The sequence below is a fragment of the Pongo pygmaeus genome, chromosome 10 (assembly GCF_028885625.2).
Source record: "Pongo pygmaeus isolate AG05252 chromosome 10, NHGRI_mPonPyg2-v2.0_pri, whole genome shotgun sequence".
Lineage (NCBI taxonomy): Eukaryota > Metazoa > Chordata > Mammalia > Primates > Hominidae > Pongo > Pongo pygmaeus.
Genome location: NC_072383.2, coordinates 22602690 through 22617890, shown reverse-complemented (window position 1 = coordinate 22617890; position 15201 = coordinate 22602690). Strand labels below are relative to the sequence as shown.

Here is a 15201-nt window from a genome sequence, read left to right as displayed (position 1 = left end):
GAGCATGTTGTTTAATTTCCATGTATTTGTATAGGTTTTAAAGTTTTTCTTGTTATTGATTTCTAGTTTTATTCCATTGTGGTCTGAGAAGATGCTTAATATGATTTCAAATATTTAAAATTAGTTGAGACTTCTTTTGTGTTCTAACATATGGTGTATCCTGGGGAATGCTTCATGTGCTGATGAGATAAATATATTCTGTAGCTGTTGGATGACATATTGTGTAAATGTTAGATCCATTTGGTCTAAAGTCAAGTTTAAATCCAATGTTTCTTTGTTAATTTTCTGTCTAGATGATCTATCTGATGCTGAGATTAGAATGTTGAAATCCCCAACTATTATTGTATTGGATTCTATCTCACTCTTTATATCTAATAATATTTGCTTTATATATCTGGATGCTCTGGTGTTGAGTGTGAATGTTTAGAATTGTTATATTATATCCTCTTGCTGAATTGTTCCTTTTATCATTATGTAATGACTTTTGTATCTTAGTGTTTTTTATTTAAAGTCAATTTTATCTGCTATAGGTATAGCTACTTTTGCTCATTTTTGGTTTCTCTTTGTGTGGAACATCTTCTTTCATCCTTTTACTTTCAGTCTATATTTATCTTTACAAGTGAGATGAGTTTCTTATAGACAGCTTACAATTGGGTCATATTTTTGTTTTAAATCTATTTAGCCAGTCTATATCTTTCAAGTAACAATTTAATCCATTTACATGCAAGGCTATTATTGACATGTGAGAGCTTATTCCTGCCATTTTATTAATTGATTCCTGGTTGTTTTGTTTTTGTTTGTTTGTTTGTTTGTTTTGCATTTTTTTCTTCCTTCCTTTCTTTTCTTTTCTTCTTTCTTTCTTTCTTTCTTTCTTTCTTTCTTTCTTTCTCTTTTTCTTTCTTATTGTTATGATTGTGGTTTGGTGATTTTCTGTAGTGGTAACATTTGAGTTCTTTCTTTTCCTTATTTGTGTTTTGCTCTACCAGTTAGTTGTATACCTTTGTGTGTCTTCATAATGGCAGTGTCCTGTCACTTCCATGTGTAGGACTCCCTTAAGTATTTCTTGTAGCCAGTCTAGTGATAATGAATTCCTTCAACTTTTTCTTGCCCAGAAAAGATTTTATTTATCCTTCATTTTTGAAGAACAATGTTGCTGGGTATAACATCCTTGGTGTCATTTTTTTCTTTCACTATTTTGAATATATCATCCCATCTTCTCCTGGCCTGTGAGGTTTCTGCTGAGAAATCTGCTGTTAATCTGTTAATCTTGTGGAAGTTCCCTTATAAGTGACTAGACATTTTGCTTGCTGTTTTAGAATTCTTACTCTTTGGCTTTTGACAGTTTGACTATAATGTGCAGTGGAGAAGAGCTTTTTGCATTATATTATTTGGGAATTTCTGATTTTAATGTGTCTGGATGTCTACATTTCTTGCTAGACTTGAAAAGTTTTCAGCTATTGTGTTGTTAAGTAGGTTTCCTACAACTTTCATTTTCTCTTTACCTTATGGGAAACTGCAAATTTGAATATTTGTTCACTTTATAGTGCCTCATATGTCACATAGACTTTGTTCATTCTTTTTTTTTCCTTTCTATCATTTGACCAGGTAATTTTAAAAGACCTGTCTTCAAGTTCTGAAATTTTTCTTCTGCTTGATCTAATCTATTGTTGAAGTTTTTGATTGTATTTTGTATTTCTTTCAATAAACTCTTCAGTTACAGAATTTCTGTTTGGTTCACTTTTATTGTATCTATCTCTTGGGTAAATTTCTCATTCATATCCTGAATTGTTTTTCTGATTTCTTTTTATTGTTTATCTGAGTTCTCTTGTGTCTCACTGAGCTTCCTTAATATCAACATTTTGGATTCTTTTTTCCAGAATGTTATAAATGTCTTTTTTTCACTGGCATATGTTGCTGAAGAATTATTAAATTCCTTTGGAAGTGTCATATTTCTTCACCTTTTTATGTTTATTTTGTTCTTGCATTGATATCTATGCATCTGGTGTAATGATTGCTGCTTCCAGTTTTGTAAATTTGTTTTTGTAGGGGAAGACTTTTTCCTGAAAATGTATCTTGGTGTTGATTGAGTAGGGCACTTTGATTTTGATTTCTAGGTGCATACAGTAGCATAGTCTTCATATTATTTTTTTCAGCTGCCAACAGTATCATAAGTGTCTGTGATTTTTTCAGTGGCTTAGGGTGCACTTGTTAGTGAAGGTGGTGATGAGGTTGTGCTGGAGACAAGAATATCAAGTGGGCCAGTCCTTGGCCCCAGTGTTCATGGTGGGCCTAGCATTCCTGTCCTTGGGCCCCATGGCTGTGTACATTGGCACTGATGGTAATGAGTCTAGTTGGGTTGATTCTTTGGCCTTCAGGCAGTTTGCTTGGGTGCCAGTAGTGGCCATAGTAGACTGGGCTGGTGTGTGGGTCCTCAGGCTTCTGGGCAGTGGGTGTGGTGTGGGTGATGGCTGTAGCAACTGCAGGACAACCCTCTGGCTCCCAAGCAGTCCGCACTGGTGTTGGTGGTGGCTGCAAGGGCTGAATGAGCCAGTCTTCAGACCCACAGGTGGCACATGCAGGTGGTGCCAGTTGTGATGGCAGTGGCAGATTGGGTAGGCCCATCATCAGGCTTCTGAGAGGGTTGCTTAGGTACCGGTCATTGTGGATGGCACAAGGCTGTCTCTGGGTTCCCCGACAACTTGCTTAGGCATTGAGGAAGGCAAAGCCAGGCTGGGTGTTCCTGACCTCAGGTCACTCAGTGGTGTGTGTGGACACTGGCTATCATAGGCTGGAGTGGAGTGATCCTTGGTCCCCCAGCAGAATGCCTGAGTGAATTAGCAGCTACTGCATTGCTGCCCTGCTGTTGATGGGGTGCGGGGTGTGTTGCTTTCAGTGGCAGCAGCTATAAATGGGTTGCTGGTGGGCATGTGTTTCAGCCCCAGGTGGTGGCTGCAAGTGGGGTAGCATTTTCTTAGGGAGTTTATAAAGGTGTAGCAGCCCTGCTACTGGGGGTGGGGGAGTCCACTTCTAATGACACACTTTATCCCTGGTGACAGCAGCCAGCAGTAGCACTCAGCTGTGGGTGGGGGATGTCAGCAGAGCTTCAGGGATGTGGAGATGTAGATGTGTTGGGGTCTGAGGAAAGATGTCATCCGGTGGGGGTTGGGCTCTCAAAATGGCACCTTGCTGCTCAGTAATGGGGATGGCAGGGGTGGGACCCAGTGAGAGCTCCTTCTCTGGAGCAATGCCTTTGTGCGATCGCTGGGCAGTTCCTTATGTTAGTCTCAAGGCCTGCATGGTCAAGGGACTCTCCTCTGGTTAGGATTCCTGGAGTCCATAATGCAGATGTGGACCACTGAGAGTCAGTCACTTACCCTTTGATGCACTGGGGAGCCTCTCTGGCCTCACAGAGGATCCCTACTGGGTAGGCTTCCTTGCTTCCCACCCCTTCATTGCCTTAGATGCTTCCTGTCACTTCTCTGTTGAATTCCAGAATTCTCTCTTATGTGGGATTTTCTACTTACTATTTTGGTTCTTTGTGGAGGAGGCGAGTGTCAGCTGCCCTTAGTCAGTCATCTTCAAGCCCCTTCCCTTGAAATTTTTTAAGCTTTATGCTTTTATTTCTAATAGACTGAAAGAGCATAATCATATTTTAAGCACTCTAAGGCTATATGGGGGACTATCTGAAGGCCTCAGCTGAGTAAAAGAAGTAGCAAATTAATTAACTATGTTTTTCTTTTCATTTCATTTCCCAAATCAAATCATTTGTTTCTTCAAGTAAAGAATTTCTATTTTCCCCTTATGTTCTTCAGCAAATAAAAATGTTTGCATCTACCAAATTGTATATGAATTTGAAATACGTAATCTAACAAACAAGGATGTTTTAAGATCTCTGAACAAGATGCATAGTTGCAAATAAAAAGAGTTTTCAAAGATAAAAAATGTAAATAAAACATCTAATAAATGTGTACCATCAGAAACTTATGGTATATTCTCCTGGAAAAGATGAAGATGAGGAAAATAAGTCTACAGAAGAGGAGAAATTCTTTGGAAATTTTGCATTTTTGTGGATAGTGGTTTTGAAGAAAGCTTAGATATATTTAAATATGTTGCTAAGATGTGACTCCCACACTTTAAATAAAAGTTCTTCATTTTAGTTCCCCTTGCAAATTGGCTAAGTTTATTTTTCCTCAACAAATAATTTTGATGGTTTCTAAAATTGTTCAGAATTTGAGGAAATACTTAGGTGTAGTAGAGGACATCAATTTATGTTAACTTAGATTTATTGTTGGATGATTAAGTTAATCATGTCTGTTCTTGTCCAGTCTAGAAGTTTCTGCTTCCAAGTTTTATATATCCTCCTCGTGTGTTCTATTCTGTCCTCATCACATGACATCTGAACTGTGATTTGATAGTGTCCTTATTATCAGACTCTGCTCAATGACAGTTTAAACTTTTTTTTGATACAGTAAAATCTTTTACTTAAAGAAGAAATTCTTAAGGACAATTAGCTTGTGTAGACTCATATGAAAATTTCTCGCATTTTGGAGTTACATTAGCTCTTCTCCTTTATAAATTAATGAATCCTATTGGTGCCATATAATAGCATCAACATTCGCCTTTTGTGTCTCACCTTTCAAAGGGCAATTTTCCAAAAAGTATATTTTGCATGGCTCAGGCTTAAAGTAATGTCTCCAGATGAAGTTCTACCTTGCGACCATTGATTGTGACTATTGATAAGATTTACTATATAAAGTATAAGTTACTGGAATAATACATTTAAGAAATATAGTAGCTATCAAAACCTGTAGTCTGATGAAATGGAATATGTTTTGAAAGATAGCAGTGAAAAATGAGAAGTAATATATAAGTAATAAAATTGCTGTTTGCAATTGAGTTGAAGATTGATGCCAGGATCTTATTACCTCCAGGATTTCACAAAGGATTTCTTGAGTCATCCGCTTGCTCTAGCTCATGAACAAAGTATTGCTCAAGTAATTGACAGACTATTTGTGTATTCTCACATGTGATTATTGTTTAGTGCTGTCACGGGAAATATCCCGCCTAAGTTTACTGGAGGTCTTCCTCCCCTTACCCCTCCCTATGCCCTCCTACCTGGTTATCGTTTTCAATCCCGTTACTCTTTCCTTGCACACTCTACTCCAGCTTAGGGCCTGGGCTCTAACCATTACCTCTGCCTAAAAATTCCTCCTCGTGACATCCATTTGGCAAATTTCTTCATCCTTTGTAATTACCCCATTGAGTGACATTTTGCTTGCTCAATTTTTGCCTTTCCAATCAGATCTAATTTATTTTATATTTTTAAAATTTATTTATATATATTTAGAAGGTATGTACTAGTTCGTTATCATGCTGCTTATAAAGACATACCTGAGACTGGGTAATTTATAAAGAAAAAACTTTTAATTGTCTCACAGTTCCTCAGGGCTGGGGAGGCCTCGGGAAACTTACAATCATGGCAGAAGAAGAAACAAACATGTCCTTCTTCACATGGCAGCAGCAAGTAGAAGTGCCAAGCCAAAGGGCGAAAAGCCACTTATAAAACCATCAGAGCTTGTGAGAACTCACTATCACGAGAAGAGCATAAGAGTAACCTCCTCTATGATTCAATTACCTCCCTCCAAATCCCTCCCACAACACGTGAGGATTATGGGAACTACAATTCAAGATGATTTTGGGTGGGGACACAGTCAAGCTGTATCAGGGTACAAGCTCAGGTTTCTTACATATATATGTTGCATAGTGGTGAAGTCTGAGCTTTTAGTGGACTATCACCTGAAAACTGAACATTGTATCCAGTCCGTAGTTTTTCAGTCCTCATCATACTCCTATCCTCCCACCTTTCTCTAGTCTCAAGTGTCTATTATTTCATTCTATATGTCTATGCGTACTTATCGTTTAGCTCCCACTTGGCTCTCACTAAATGAGAACATACCGTGTTTGACTTTCTGTTTCTGAGTTATTTCACTGAGGATAATGTTCTCCAGTTCTAACTATGTTTCTAGAAAAGACATGATTTCATTCTTTTTTATGGCTGAGTATTATATATAAATATATATACATCACATTTTCTTTATCCAATCGTCCATTGATAGACATTTAGGTTGATTCCATATCTTTGCTATTGGGAACAGTGCTACTTTGAACATGCAGATATCTTTTTTAATATGATCTCTTTCACTTTGGGTCCATACCCAGTAGTGGGATTGCTGGATCGAATGGTACTTCTGTTTCTAGTTCTTTAAGAAATCTTCATGCTGTCTTTCATAAAGTTTGTACTAATTTACATTCTTACCAACAGTGTATAAGCATTTTCTTGTCTCCACATCCTCACCAACATCTGCTGTTTTTGAACTTTATAATGATAGCCATTCTGACTGGCATAAGGAGGTATCACATGGTGGTTTTAATTTGCATTCTCTGATTATTAGTGATGTTGAACTTTTTTTCACGTTTATTGGCCACTTGTATGTCTTCTTTTGGAAAATGTCTGCTCAGGACCTGAGCTCACTCTATTTGTCAGGGTTCCCTAGAGAGACAGAACTAATAGGAGATAGATAGTTAGATAGATAGATACATAGATAGATAGATAGATGATAGATAGATAGATATAGATAGATATAGATTTAGATATAAAAGGGAGTTTATTAAGTAGTGTTAACTTACACAATCATAAGGTCCCACAATAGGCCATCTGCAAGCAGAGGAGCAAGGAAGCCAGTCCAAGTCTCAAAGCTGAAGGACTTGGAGTCCAATGTTTGAGGGCAGGAAGCATCCAGCATGGGAGAAAGATGTAGGCTTGGAGGCTAAGCCAGTCCAGCATTTTCACATGTTTTTTTCTGCCTGCTTTATATCCTGGCCACACTGGCAACTGATTAGATGGTGCCCACCTAGATTAAGAGTGGGTCTGCCTTTCCCAGCCCACTGACTAAAATGTTAATCTCCTTTGGCAGTACCCTCACAGACACACTCAGGATCAATACTTTGCACCCTTCAATCCAATCAAGTTGACACTCAGTATTAACCATCACAAGTCCATCCCTTGTCCACTTGAACCTATACACATCTCCTGAGGTCATACATTATCTTCAAATAAAGACAACAATAAGTCATAATTATGCCTAACATACTAAAACTATCCTTCGTGCAACTAAAAATGCACTAATCCCCATTGCAAATGCTATTACATAAAGTTAACAGTACTTAAATGCTGATATGAGGTTAATAAATCTTATGTCACATGATAAAGGAAAAAGGAAATAAAATGAAGACATTTTCTTAGTACAAGTGTATACATACACGTAGATGTTTTTAACAAAAGAAGGAGGAAATACTCATGACAATTACAGTCCTTGTATCTGCAATTGGTCACTTGATTGTAGCTGGTATTGATGACTACCTTCTTCTGCTACCTATTCTGCATTCCCTTTGCCTTCAGCAAGCACCTCAGCAGGTCCTGTTTTTTTTTTTTTTCCTGGTGGAGTGACCCAAACCTTTATTTGTAGTCCTGCTTGGAATGGCCTGTAGTAGTTTCCCACTGACCTTAATTCCAGGGCATGGTAATACTAAGAGACACCTTAATGGATCTCCTATATTCCATGCATATGCTTCCTTACCTCCATTGTGGAGTTGTAGACTGATTTCATCTTGATAGTCCGGGTTAATCACCCCAGCCAACACTGTAACTCCCTACTTAGCCTGTTGACTTAAAGGTAGGAGGACCCCAAAGTGTCCAGGTGGCAATCTTAACTTGCAGTTTAATGGAATCATTGTTGTGTCACCTGGTGGAAGTGTTCCTCCCTCTGGAACTAAGACCTCTAAGCCAGCAGAACATAATGCCATGGGAAGAGGAAGCAAAAATTTTGCTAGTGGAACACTAGGGGTGATGGTGAGTGGTGCCACTTCCACTTCCACCCTTTGATTCCTGGATCTGTGAATCCTGGCTATGGGAGAAACAGTACCATATATTGGACACTGATTCAGAGCATACACAGCCTTCTGGAGAACTTTGCCCCAGGCCTGCAAAGTATTGTCACCTAGTTGGCATTGTAATTGTGACTTCAAAAGGCCATTCAAAAGCTGCTTCAGGATGATGAGGATCATGGTAAGATCAGTAAATTCCATGAGCATGAGCCCACTGTCGCACTTCTTTAGCCAAAAAGTGAGTGGCTTGGTCAGAAGCAATGCAGTGTGGAATACCATGACAGTGGATACGGCATTCTGTGAATCCACAGATGGTAGTCCTGGCAGAAGCATTGAATTCAGGATTGGGAAACCCATATCCAGAGTAAGTGTCTATTTCAGTGAGGACAAGCCTTTGCCCTTTCCATGATGGAAGAGGTCCAATATAATCAACCTGCCACCAGGTAGCTGGCTGATCACCCTGAGGAATGGTGCCATATCAAGGGCTTAATGTTGGTCTCTGCTGCTGGCAAGCAGTGGCTGTAGCCAGGTCAGCTTTGGTGAGTGGAAGTCCATGTTGCTGAGCCCATGCGTAACTTCCATCCCTGCAACTGTGGCCACTTTGTTCATGGGTCCATTGGGCGATGACATGAGTGGCCGGGGAAAAGGCTGAGTGGTGTCCACAGAATGGATCATCCTATCCACTTGATTATTAAAATCCTCTTCTGCTGAGGTCACCCATTGGTGAGCACTCACATGGGATGAAAATATCTTTGTAGTTTTTGACTACTCATAGAGGTCCATCCACATGCGTCTTCCCCAAATTTCTTTGTCATCAATTTTCCAATCATGCTTTTTCCAAGTCCCTGACCATCTAGCCAAACCTTTGGCTACAGCCCATGAATAAGTATATCATCGCAAATCTGGCCATTTCTCCTTCCGTGCAAAGTGCACAACCACGCACACTGCTCAAAGTTCTGCCCACTGGGAAGATTTCCCTTCACCGTTGTCCTTCAGGGATGTCCTAGAAAGGGGCTGTCGTGCTGCAGCTGTCCACTTTCAGGTGGTGCCTGCATCTCGTGCAGAACCATCTGTGAACCAGGACCTAGTGTTCTCTTCCTCTGTCAGCTGATCATAGGGAGCTCCCCAGGAGACCATCGGTGCAGTCTCGGGGAGAGAAAGCAGGGTGTCAGGAGTGGAGACCATGGGCATTTGAGCCACTTTCTCATGTAACTTACTTGTGCCTTCAGGATCTGCTCAAGCCCAATCACATATATACCACTTCCATTTGCTGATGCAATGCTGCTGTGCACAGCCCACTTTATGGCTAGATGGATCAGAAAGCACCCAGTTCATGATAGGCAGTTCAGGTCAGATGGTGACTTGATGACTCATAGGCAAATATTTAGTTTCCACCAAAGCCCAGTAACAGGCCAAGAGCTGTCTCTCTAAAGGAGAGTAGTTATCTGCAGAAGATGGCAGGGCCTTGCTCCAAAATCCTAGAGGCCTCCGCTGTGATTCAGCCTGCCAAAGGCTCCAAACAGCATCCCTATCTGCCACTGACGCCTCAAGCATCATTGGATCTGCTGGGTCATATGGCCCAAGTGGCATAGCAGCTAGCACAGCAGCCTGGACCTGTTGCAGAGCCTTCTGTTCTGAACTCCACTCAAAACTGGCAGCCTTTTGGATCACTCGATAAATGGGCCAGAGTAACACACCAAAATCAGGAATATGTTTCCATATACATATATATATTTGTGAGATATATATATATGTTTATTAAGTAGTATTAACTCACATGTTCACAAGGTCCCAAAACAGGCCATCTGCCAGCTGAGGAACAAGGAAGCTAGTCGGAGTCCCAAAGCTGAAGAACCTGGAGTTCCACGTTCCAGGGCAGGAAGAATCCAGCATGGGAGAAAAATGTAGGCTGGGATGCCAAGCCAATCTAGCCTTTTCACATTTTTCTGCCTGCTTTATATCCTGGCTGTGCTGGCAACTGATCAGATGGTGCCCACCCAGATTAAGGGTGGGTCTGCCTTCCCCAGCCCACTGACTCAAATATTAATCTCCTTTGGTAACACCCTCACAGACACACCCAAGATCATCACTTTGCATCCTTCAGTCCAATCAAGTTGATGCTCAGTATTAACCATCACAGTCACTTTCTAATGGGGTTGGTTTTTTTGTTGTTGAGTTCCTTGTAGATTCTGTATATTACCCTTTTGTTGCATTCATAGTTTGCAAATTTTTTTTCTCATTCTGTAGGTTATCTGTTTACTTTGTTGGTTCGGTCTTTTGTGAAGCAGAAGCATTTTAGTTTAATTAAGCCCCATTTGTCTATTTTTCTTTTTGTTGTGTTTAGTTTTGAGGACTTGGTCATAAATTCTTTGCCTAGGCCAGGTCTAATTTTTAATCCTCTTTTAGAGCCTGTCTCTCCCTCCAAACTAAATATTATTTTACCCCCATTTGACACATGAGCTAATTGAGCCTTCTGTCAGTTACATTGAACTAGTAATTTGACTAGTTCAATGTAAGTTGTTTCTAATTGTTTGCCATTATAATGCTTTAGTAAACATCCTTTTCATACTCTCCTTAATTTTCCCCCAGGATGGTTTTCTAGATGTGGACTTGCTGGATCCAAAGTGTGCATATTTTCCAAATGTAACCATATGTTGTGGCTTTGTGTTTTAATAGAGGTAGCAGCAATATTAGAGGAGAGATTTAAGCAAGGATTCTAGTGTAGCAGGGCAAGCTGCAGACAAAACCCCTCAGACACAGAGTTAAAGAAGGAAGGGCTTTATTCGGCTGGGAGCTTGGGCAAGACTCACGTCTCCAACAACTGAGCTCTCAGAGTAAGCAATTCCTGTCCCTTTTGAGGGCTTACAACTCTAAGGGGATACATGACTGGGGGCTGCATGCACTGGTAATCAGAATGGAACAGAACAGGACAGGGATTTTCACACTGCTTTTCCATACAATGTCTGGAGTCTATAGATAACATAACTGGCCAGGTCGGGGGTCTATCTTTAACCAGGCCCAGGATGCAGTCTCAGGCTGTTTGCCTGTGGATTTAATTTCTGCCTTTTAGTTTTTACTTCTTCTTTCTTTGGAGGCAGAAATTGGGCATAAAACAATATGAGGGGTGGTCTCCTCCCTTACTAGGAAGAGAGAAATACCATGTGAGAATGAAATACATATTTGTGTTATTGGATTTGACATCGGGGTTGGACCAAGCATCTTCTATGAACATCTATAAGCACGTTCTCCTTATCAAAAGGTACTTTGCTTGGTGCTTTAAAAGATAAATGACTATTTAGCTTAGGAGATTTCCTCATAATTGAAAACCACAGCAGCTGTTATTTGAACATACCTGAGCCCCTTCTGGACCACTGTAGGAGAAGGAGGAAGAGGGGTGAAAGTGATTTCTGCTGCTGAGGGCATGTATGATGACAATGGGTATTTGTCCTAACTTTGACACTACAAAGTGACTGGAGCTTTAGGCAAGTAGTGTTTTACTCCAATTGTCTTTTCAGACTTTTTTTTGAAGTATTTGACCTCTTTGCTGCACCAGCCTGCTGCTATTTCACATGCATCTAGAAGGGACTTTAAAACCTGCACAGAACTGAACAAAGCAGTAACCATTCGTTGGTGTCCCTTAACAATATGTTAAATATTATTATTTTTGAAAGGTAAATAAATCCTTGGGCTTAGTGGCTCCTAAATGCTAATTTAAAAATCCGAACTCATTTCCATCCCTTATTACTTTAAACGAATTGCTAACCTGAATGATAATAGAAACTTTTTTCCTTTTAACAGTTGGAGGCATCTATACTGTGATTCAGACAAAGGCCAAAACAACAGCAGATGAATGGGGAGACAACTATTTTCTGATAGGTCCGTATTTTGAGCATAATATGAAGACTCAGGTGGAACAGTGTGAACCTGTAAATGATGCTGTCAGAAGAGCAGTGGACGCAATGAATAAGCATGGCTGCCAGGTAAAGGAACTGACACTTCACTTGGCAATTCTCAGTGAACTTATGGGAAAAAAGACTGTAACTAACATGAACTCACAAGAGAAGACCATTCACTTACTTAAGGAAAACTTTCAGGTTTATGAGAAAGATGATGAACTTGCTTTTAAATGGATTGCATTTGAGACACCTTGTGAAAACCGAGGAGGAAGGATAATTGGTTTGGAGTTCAGCAGAAGCTATAGAGTAAACATGTTTTTGAGGAAGTCATTTGTACATAAACTGAAGTCATGAGTGTTGTTAAAAATTATTCAGTGGAAATGTTTAGACTTGGAGTAAAGGTTTTCAACCAAACCTTGTGGAATGTCAGCATGTTAGGGCATCTACATTAAAAGAAGCTAGAGATTGCAAATGTAGAAGCAAAACTAATGATGTAGAACCAAGGATGTTCAAGTCTTAATCCTCAGAAGCTGTGAATATGTTACCTTTTATAGCAAATGGAATATTGCAGATGTGATTAAGTTAAAGATTTTGAGAAGGGGAGATAATCCTGAATTACCTAGATGGGTCCTCCTAAGAGGGAGGCCGTAGAATCAGAATCAGGCAGGAGATGTGATATTGAAAGCAGAGGTTGAAGGGAGCTACTTTGTAGATGGAGGAAGAGGCCACAAGGAATATAGGTGGCCTATAGAAGTAAAAAAAAGCAGCCAGGCACAGTGGCTCACGCCTATAATCCCAGCACTTTGGGAGGCCAAGGCAGATGGATCACCTGAGGTCAGAAGTTCAAGACCAGCCTAGTCAACATGGTGAAACCCCTGTCTCTACTAAATATACAAAAATTAGCCGGGTGTGGTGGCAGGTGCCTGTAGTCCCAGCTGCTCGGGAGGCTGAAGCAGGAGAATATCTTGAACCTGGGAGGCAGAGGTTGCAATGAGCTGAGATCATGCCATTGCTCGCCTGCTTGGGCAACAAGAGTGAAACTTCATCCCCCCCCCAAAAAAAAATAAATAAAGAAGAAGTAAGAAAATAAATTATTCCCTGGAAACTACACATGGAATTTGGCTCTGTCAACACACTGATTTTGTCTGTTTTGGACTACTGACTTCAATATCTGTAAGATAATAAATTTGTTTTAAGCCACTAGGCTTGTGGTAATTTGTTACAGCTCCAACAGAAATCGTAATGTCAAGTCAAGGGAGGAGAGAATTTTAAGTATGAAGAAGGGATTAAGTCAACAAAGGATTGATCCAGGGTCTGTTGGGTTTGGTAATATTTGGGCCATTGGTAACGCGGATAAGTACAGTTTCAGAGGAGAAAGGAAGGTTAAATCTCATTTCAGTGGGTTAAGGAATAAATAAGTGGTAAGAAAAAAGACACAGAAGTTGTGATTATGAGATTTTTCTATGAATATAAAATATAATAAAGTAGTTACAGAATGACATGGTTTTCAGAATTGGTGTGTTATTAAATATGGGTAAGACCTGAGCATGTTTATTTGCAAAAAGGAAAAACCTAGCAGACAGGGAAAAGCTAAAATCTCAGAATAAATGGAGGATTGAAGAGAGTAAAGTCGCTGAGAATGGGGAAGGGAACAAGATCCAAAGCAATATTGAAAGAATCATTTTTCACTTGTCTCACTCAAAAAGGAAAAAAGGATAACTGCAAATACTAGATACATGTTAATCAAGAATTCTGGACAATCTTACCCAATGTTCTTGATGATGTTACTGAAGCAGGTGTTAAAGGTCATTTTATGACAATTAAGAGGCAAGTGTAGAAACTAGGGAAGTTCAAGAAAGAAGTTCTGAAAAATTGTTCACGGAATTTTTGGACATGTTTGAGATGTAGTCATGACTTTATAGTGGCACAAATACACACGGCTGTGACTTTGTCCAGGAGCAGTCTGCAGTCTGAGTGATGGTGCAGGAAGTGGAATAGATGAAGATCCAGTGTTGTTTAATTTGACCATTCATGCAATAGGTCAAGGTGGCCCAAGAATTGAAGGTAATTGTAAAAGTGATTCAATTAATAGTTTAATTGATGGGCCATTGCATTGGAATATATAGAAAAGGAAGGAATTAAATAAGGAATAGACAGGAAAGAAAGTAAGCAAAGCCAGAAAGAAGATGATAATGTAGGACAAAATGGAGGGTTATAGGAACTGGAGGTCTTAAAGGGGAGAAAGAAAGAATATATACACTGGCAGAAACACAGTGACAGAAATGGAAGTACAAGAGTTGTAACTGGGTAACGGAATGCCGAAGTGGAATATTTTAGGGAAGAAATCATTTGGGATTTGACAACGAAAGAATGCAGTCATGATCTTGAGTAGCTGAAATCAGGTGGACGTGAAAGTCTTTTAAGTCCATAAGGTCAAGTAACCATGAGGTTAAATGTGCAGGATAAAAAATGTGGACTTTGAAGTTGCTTAGGATAAGGTCAAAAAGTAACCTTATCTTTGCTGAGCAAGGAAAGGTAATATTTTTGGATAGCACACATTTCAAAGGTGTTTTATATGTAAATAGAGAATAAGGCTTTAAAAGTTTCAGTAGAATTTTAAAAATCAGTAACTTTCCTTCCTACTCATCCCAGGAATATAGTTTCTGGGGGTGAAAAAATGCAAAGTCTTCACTTGAGATGCTGTGTGGGTAGTGGTGTCTAGGAGGTGCATGCAAGGTTTAAGGAGTGGAATGTATAATTTACAAGTGAACTTGAGATCCCAAAGGGTACTGGAAAACATTTCTTAGTGAAGGCAGCATAGAGAATGTTAGAAATGTGATAGAACAATGCCTATTGTACTATCAGGATGCAAGTAAACGAGATGTTAGAAGGGGCTTGCATTTGAAGTTCTCGTGAAGGAAGAGGTAGATGAGAAACACAATGGAACTGACTGGTCTCAAGACTTCATGGCTTTCTAGTGTAGGGATATTTTCATGTTGCAGCCAAGAACTGACTGGAGGTCAATACCAATTGGCTTACATTCTCTATTTGTGTAATAGTTTCAGCTGTTCTTTATGATCTTAGCTTATGTATCATGTGGCACATATTAGGCAGTCAGTAAATATTATATAGTAATATTACATGTTATTCACAGTGTATAAATACATGAAGCAATGAATTTCCCAAGGAGAAAAACTATTGAAAAGTTGTTTGGGGCTCAGGAAAATTTCATCTTAAAAGGAAACAGTGGCATGATAAACACTAAATTATAATGGAAACAACTGTAACATAATGAGGGTCTTTCAAGGTTGACCAAGGAACAGATGGGTGAGAAGCATCCCCACACATACCTGTGTCCCCT

At 39.6% G+C, this 15201-nt stretch overlaps 1 protein-coding gene across 1 annotated transcript in view; it reads left to right on the top strand.

Annotated features, from left to right (window-relative positions):
• GYS2 (glycogen synthase 2) overlaps nt 1-15201 on the top strand; it is a 73352-nt gene that overhangs the window by 16778 nt on the left and 41373 nt on the right. Inside the window, exon 2 of the mRNA XM_054443418.1 lies at nt 11743-11924. Coding sequence (XP_054299393.1) covers nt 11743-11924 — 182 coding nt within the window. The remainder of the gene's footprint in view (nt 1-11742; nt 11925-15201) is intronic.